At 34.8% G+C, this 7,955-nt stretch overlaps 1 protein-coding gene across 1 annotated transcript in view; it reads right to left on the bottom strand.

Moving 5' to 3' along the window:
• Positions 1-4,010: 4,010 nt before the first annotated feature.
• Positions 4,011-7,955, bottom strand: part of LOC124145668 (homeobox protein EMX1-like) — a 28,554-nt gene continuing 24,609 nt past the window's right edge. The window contains exon 3 of the mRNA XM_046515535.2: positions 4,011-7,756. Within this exon, the coding sequence (XP_046371491.1) occupies positions 7,541-7,756 (216 nt within the window). The 3' untranslated portion in view covers positions 4,011-7,540. The remainder of the gene's footprint in view (positions 7,757-7,955) is intronic.

Genomic DNA, 7,955 nt, shown 5'->3' with positions numbered 1-7,955 from the left:
GTAATATTATAATAGTAGCGCAGAATATAAACATACTGTTAGTAGTAATGCTATTAGGATATAACATATATATAATGTTAGTAGCACAGAATTTAAATTATAACAGAAGTGGTAACGATAGTAGTATAAGATATAAATGTAATGGTTATTGTATGAAAGATAAATGTAGTGGTAGCAATACAGTATATAAATATCATGTTGGTGGTAATAGTGCAAAATGTAGTGTTTGAAGTGTAGATTATTAAAGTAGTGGTTATAGCATACCATATAAACATAATGGTGATAGACTATCAATACAACATTAGTAGTAATGGTAGCAGTATAGAAGGTAAATCTAATGGTAATAGTATATACTATATATATAATGTCATGAGTAATGGCATATGGACTCATATATTGTCTATGAAATCTTGCATAACAATACCTTTTTGTTTTATAATGATAACATTCTAGGATTGCTTATTTTAATCGTACAAACTGATTTGATTAGTTCAAATGCAGATATTTCTTAGTTATGGCGCATGACTGGAATGGTTGTAGTATAGACTTTCAAACTAATTGGGAGTCGTCAGGAGAACAGGATACAGTATGTTAAGCATGGAAATCTATATATGTATTTTTATTTCTATATTTGGGTGGATACATATGCCGGCATATATGTATCCATTAAAATATAGAAATCAAAATAGTAATCAACGACGTGCTAAAGACATGTCTGAGATTTGTTCGATGTAGAGGAGACAAGGTCTAGCTTAATATCTAAAAGGAGGAGTCATTGGAATGAAGAGTTAACCCCTCTTTCAAACTGAGGAGTTATTATTCAACTGAAAACGATGGCTTATCATTTATCTTGGATTAAGAGCTATCATTTATCTCGGATAAATAGCTATCATTTATCTTGGATGAAGAGCTATCATTTATCTGGGATAAATAGCTATCATTTATCTCGGATAAATAGCTATCATTTATCTTGGATAAAGAGCTATCATTTATCTCGGATAAATAGCTATCATTTATCTTGGATGAAGAACTATCATTTATTTCGGATAAATAGCTATCATTTATCTTGGATTAAGAGCTATCATTTATCTCGGATAAATCGTGATCATTTATCTTAGATTAACAGCTATTATTTATCTTGGATTAAGAGCTATCATTTATCTCGAATAAATGGCTATCATTTATCTTAGATTAAGAGCTATCATTTATCTCGGATAAATCGTTATCATATATCTTGGATTAAGAGCTATCATTTATCTCGGAAAAATAGCTATCATTTATCTTGGATTAAGAGCTATCGTTTATCTCGGATAAATCGTTATCATATATCTTGGATTAAGAGCTATCATTTATCTCGGATAAATCGTTATCATTTATCTTGGATGAAGAGCTTTCATTTATCACGGATAAATAGCTTACCCGGAGCCTATCATTTATCTTCGATAAAGAGCTATCATTTATCTCGGATAAATAGCTATCATTTATCTTGGATGAAGAGCTATCATTCATCTCGGATAATTCGTTATCATTTATCTTGGATTAAGAGCTATCATTCATCTCGGATAAATAGCTATCATTTATCTTGGATTAAGAATTTATTTTGGATGAATAGTTATCAACTATCTCTATTAAGAGTTATGATTTGTCTCGGATAAATAGTTATTATTGTTCTCGGATAAAGTATTGTCAATCATCTCTGATTAACAATTATCATTTATCTCGGATAAATAGTCATAATTTATCTCTGATGAATAGTTATTAATTAATCAGATTAAGAGTTATCAATCATCTCAGATAAATAATTTTCATTTATCTCGGATAAATTGCTATCATTTATTTTGGATTAAGAATTATCATGTATTGGGCGATTAGTTATCAGTTATCTCTGATTAACAGTTAAGATTTGTCTGGGATAAATCTAGTTATCAATTAATCAGATTAAGAGTTATTCATTATCTCAGACTAAGAGTTATCATTTATATCGGAAAGAGGGTTATTATTCATTTCGGATAAATAGTTATCATTGTTTTCGGCTTGAGTGTTATTAATTACCTCAGATTAAAAATTATCATTTATCTCAGGTTACAAATTACCATTTATATCGGATTAAGAGTTACGTATGTCGGGGGTTATGGGTAATCTCCGCATAATTAATATTATTCATTTCTGAACAATTGTTGGTGACGTTTTACCAAACTATACTGAATGACTCTGCATATGCAATAAACATTATAAATGAATAATAGTGAATTGTATTGGTGTATTATTTAAATATATCGTTTTTCTGTCTCGCTTAGTCACGTGACACTGCTGCGACTTTGGAGTTAGTGCGAATCATCTCTACCCCAATACCTAACAACTCGGGTATCTGACAATGGGGTATGTGACAACCGGGATATCTGACAACTAGGGTATGTGACAACCGGGATATCTGACAACTGGGGTATGTGACAACCGGGATATCTGACAAATGGAGTACAGCCGTTTTAAAAGCGCTATCAACAATATTTCACTTAATTATTACTATCAATTTCCAGCAATCAATAGATATATAAACTCACAGCTATCTTTATATATTACTATTATTACATTATATGACGGAAGTGTCTTTATACAATATACTTGAATATCAGTTCTTGATATTTTGCATAATTATCTATGTAGCAACGTCAGAGTGACTCCAAGAACAGTGGTTTGTGACAAGCTTTGAATGTCACGTAAATGAAACCCCAGGTGCTAAACTGCCGAGCAAATGAAAGCAAGCACTTAAAAACTGGATTTGACCAAACAGAATAAAAACGTTAACAACACAGCACATTTGAGGTCCATAATACCCGGATTAAATACACCACCATAATAATAATATCCCGTTGTTTCGTTTTCAGCCATCATCAATCATGGGTGAATACTTTCTTTTTTTAGTATATGTGGGGACAATGAAGTTTCTTCAGGACAGCCATATTCCTGATGGGAATTGTAACAAAGTGACATCCAAACCTTGAAACATATGTTTCCTGGCACATACAATTTCAGCAGGATCTGGTCACTGGTGTGCTTCAGTTATTATGTTAATGAACAGATCAACTTATTCAGGTAAAGAAAGGCCAACAACGGTACGGTAGTGATAAAAAAATCTGTTCATCTTGAATAATATACTAAGTACCTAAAAGGAAAGGTATGAAACATGTGACATAAATACTGGTTGATGGTTATTGTCCGTGGCGTAATATAAATCCAGAGATATCTGTGTCAGCTATTCACCTGTTCCATTCTGTTTTGTTATGTATCTACAGCTGTCGCCAAAGACCAACTGCCCTTTCAAAACAGATCGAAATAGGGGACCTTTAATGTCCTTTATTCATTTTTCGGGCAAAAACATTAATTCAAAGACATTGATTATAATTACATTATGAAGAGGTACACTGACCTAAAGACATATGACTCCGACTCGGTGATCGCATTCACTTCAACTGATAGATAAAACTTGCCCGTATCGACCCATTTTCGAACGAAAGGACGTTCGTGTTGTTCATTAATATTAGGCATCGTAATCGATGTGCAGTGTTGCATTAACGGTGATCGCAGTGTCGAATCTTATTTCGATCCAATTTCGATCCTTGGTCTGTCAGTACCATACTCTTTCTCAGTGGTTTAACCAAAGTGTCATACGTCATGTTGAGCTCCCTTTTTCCACATTACAGTAAGCTACGGTTATAACGAACTCAAAGGGACCACTAATTTTTGTTCGTTATAACCGTAGTTCGTTATAAGCATATATACAGCATATCTACAACAAATGGCAGGGACTAAAAATATGTTCGTTATAGCTGTCAGTTCGTTATAAGCGTGTTCGTTATAACCGTAGTTTACTGTAATCTCATAGCGGACACACACTTGTAAAACAACACCGTTCAAAGCGAAGATTGTAACGGTAAATGGCAAAGTACGAATCTGCTGGTCTGTAAGTATCGGTTTTATGTTACCTCATCAATGATAATCATGGACACATGTTGGGTAATACAATCAACTTTAATCAAATCAATATGTGTAATGATAGACAGTAACAAACAGTGAAATACCCGGCAAGAGGAACGATCAGTGCTGCGGACTATGAAGGTTAACAATAACGATCTGTTTCTTCTTGAATCGCGAGATTCATACAGCGATCACTTTCACATTTACAGTCATTTCAGTGTGTGAATCACACTACATCAAACCTGTATGTGTCGTGTGATATCAGTATTCACAATAGTGGTGTGTAACTCTCATCATGTGCACACAAGTCAAACATTACAGCTCTTGTGATATAATTATCAATATTCACTAGAATGTGGGCAGTTATCTCTATCATGTGCACACAAGTCAAACATTTATATTTCTTGTGATATAATTATCAATATTCACTAGAATGATGGCAGTTATCTCTATCATGTGCACACAAGTCAAACATTAATATTTCTTGTGATATAATTATCAATATTCACTAGAATGTGGGCAGTTATCTCTATCAAGTACACACAAGTCAAACATTTATATTTCTTGTGACATAATTATCAATATTCACTAGAGTGTGTGCAGTTATCTCAATCACGTGTAAACAAGTCAAACATTCATATTTCTTGTGATATAATTATCAATATTCACTAGAATGTGGGCAGTTATCTCTATCATCTGCACACAAGTCAATCATTTATATGTCTTGTGATATTATTGTTAATATTCACTAGAATGATGGCAGTTATCTCAATCACGTGTAAACAAGTCAAACATTCATATTTCTTGTGATATAATTATCAATATTCACTAGAATGTGGGCAGTTATCTCTATCATCTGCACACAAGTCAATCATTTATATGTCTTGTGATATAATTGTTAATATTCACTAGAATGATGGCAGTTATCTCTATCACGTGTAAACAAGTCAAACATTTATATTTCTTGTGATATAATTATCAATATTCACCAGAGTGTGGGCAGTTATCTCTGCCCTTTGATGTAGTTGTCAATATTTACTAGAGAGCGTGAGAGTGTTTCTCTCATAGTACATATATGTGTAGACAAGTCAAACATTTAACTGCCCTTTGATGTAGTTGTCAATATTTACTAGAGGGCGTGAGAGTGTTTCTCTCATAGTGCATATATGTGTAGACAAGTCAAACATTTAACAGCCCTTGATGTAGTTGTCAATATTTACTAGAGAGCGTGAGAGTGTTTCTCTCATAGTACATATATGTGTAGACAAGTCAAACATTTAACTGCCCTTTGATGTAGTTGTCAATATTTACTAGAGAGCGTGAGAGTGTTTCTCTCATAGTACATATATGTGTAGACAAGTCAAACATTTAACTGCCCTTTGATGTAGTTGTCAATATTTACTAGAGAGCGTGAGAGTGTTTCTCTCATAGTACATATATGTGTAGACAAGTCAAACATTTAACTGCCCTTTGATGTAGTTGTCAATATTTACTAGAGAGCGTGAGAGTGTTTCTCTCATAGTACATATATGTGTAGACAAGTCAAACATTTAACTGCCCTTTGATGTAGTTGTCAATATTTACTAGAGAGCGTGAGAGTGTTTCTCTCATAGTACATATATGTGTAGACAAGTCAAACATTTAACTGCCCTTTGATGTAGTTGTCAATATTTACTAGAGAGCGTGAAAGTGTTTCTCTCATAGTACATATATGTGTAGACAAGTCAAACATTTAACTGCCTTTTGATGTAGTTGTCAATATTTACTAGAAAGTGTGAGAGTGTTTCTCTCATACTACATGTATGTGTAAACATTTAACTGCATAAGTATCAATATTCACTTGAGAGTGGGCGTGTTTGTCTCATAGTGCATATATATGTAGACTAGTCAAACAATGAACTGCCCTGTGATATACGTATCAATATTCACTAGTGGGGCGTGTTACTCTCACGGTACATGTATGTGTAAGGGGCGACCATTTGATATTCGAGAGTTGGGGATGGAAGAGGGCTGCGATTTTATCGAAAAACTGTAACTGTCCCAGAAAAAAAAGATATTAATGCTTCAGATAGTTTAAAACAAACTGAAATTAATTGCCACACAAATTAAATTGTTGCACGATTTTTTTTTTAAATTATTAAAACTCATAGTTTTAATTAAAACAATATCCTGAAGATGTGGCTGAAAAATATCTGGTTTCCAAACAAGCCACATCCACCACAATCACAAATATCAAAAGGTCGGGCCCTAAACATTTTAACTACCTTGTGATATAAGTCTCCATATTTACTAGTGGGGTGCGTGTATCTCTAACGTTATATGGTGACTAGTCAAACATGGACATGTTCAGTGATGTGACCATTACTAGTCACTAGAGTCCAGCCCAAAATGTGTAAACGAGTCAAACATTACCCCGGACAGACATCTATGACCAACAATTCTCAGAGAATAATGTTGTCTCACATAACGTATAGATATAAATCAAACATTACCCCGCCCAGACATTCAACTACCAACACTTCTCACAGAATAATGTTGTTTCACATCATCAATAGAAGAGTCAAACATTTCACCGCCCAGACATTCAACTAACAACACTTCTCACAGAATAATGTTGTTGCACATCATCAGTAGAAGAGTCAAACATTTCACCGCCCAGACATTCAACTACCAACACTTCTCACAGAATAATGTTCTTACATCATGTGTAAACAAGTCAAACACTACTCCGCCCAGTCATTCAACATCACGTGTAGATGGTATATGAGTCTCACAGAATAAGGTTGTCTAAAATCACGTGGTGATATGAGTTAAACAAGAACTAGCCCTGTAATATATTTATCAGTATTCACAAGAGCGTGGTCGTGTTTAATAGCACTTTCATACATATAATTGATTTCATAAATTAACGCGTAAATTTCACATTATTACATGTCATTTTCAAATCCAATGTCTACGTCTCTATCATTGTAAAATTTGCATTTCTGTGATATGTTACGTTCCATATGAAATATGATTATACATTCACATAATGTTGTCGACCAATAGGACAGTGAATACAGTATAAGGACATGTGTGAACCATCCGATAAGATCCGGGTCAGAATTGGTCTGCAGCACCCCATGTTTGTCGTAAGAGGCGACTAACGGGATCGGGTGGTCAGGCTCGCTGACTTGGCTGATGCATGTCATCGTATCCCAATTGCGTAAAATCGATGCTGATGATGTCAATTACTTAATTATCTGGTCTAGATTCGCCTTTAAATGGCTGTAATAATGCCGAGAGCGGCGTTAAACATCAAACAAACGTGACACAAAGATGTGAAGTGCAAATCTCAACGAACCAACCATATTACGTCAAAATATTGCCGTAGAGGTTCAATATAATCAGTTTGTAGTATGTGGTCAGCATTATGTCAACATTTCTTTGGTCAGGTGGACTCGTTTTCTGTGAGTACGGTACATAAAATGTGTAAATCGTCTCTGTGGTTAGCATTTGGCGTTTGTGAATTGACCACAATGAATGACGTTATGACAGCACAGTCACTGATTAACGCCAGCTATTGTCACGAAACATCCACTGTTTCACACTCGTCATCACTGGCGTCTTCGACGTCATCGTCGTCTCCACAGTCACGTGGTATCATTTCCTCTGCCAGAGCCTCGTTCTCAGATTCCTCCACTGCCTCCGATTGGTCGAGGGGGTGAGGTGGCGACGAGCAGCCCTCTTCTGACTTGACACGCTTGTATTTTGTTCGCCGGTTCTGGAACCATACCTTCACCTTAAATTAAATAGAAAAGACAATTAATATGCATGCTTACATTGAGATAAATTACGCTGAATATGATACGTCGACGCCAGATAATATCAGTCTCGGTCAGCTGCCGAGATTCACTGGGTGTAAAAGGCAAAATAGTGGTGAAAATTATATAAATTGGTTGTTGAACATCAGGAATAGTAAGCATGATACGGACACGCCC

This window comes from Haliotis rufescens, unplaced genomic scaffold, assembly GCF_023055435.1.
Source record: "Haliotis rufescens isolate VD_foot unplaced genomic scaffold, xgHalRufe1.0.p SCAF_12, whole genome shotgun sequence".
NCBI classification, from domain to species: domain Eukaryota; kingdom Metazoa; phylum Mollusca; class Gastropoda; order Lepetellida; family Haliotidae; genus Haliotis; species Haliotis rufescens.
The sequence above is the reverse complement of the archived record's forward strand: the minus strand, read 5'-3'. Positions and strand labels throughout refer to the sequence as shown.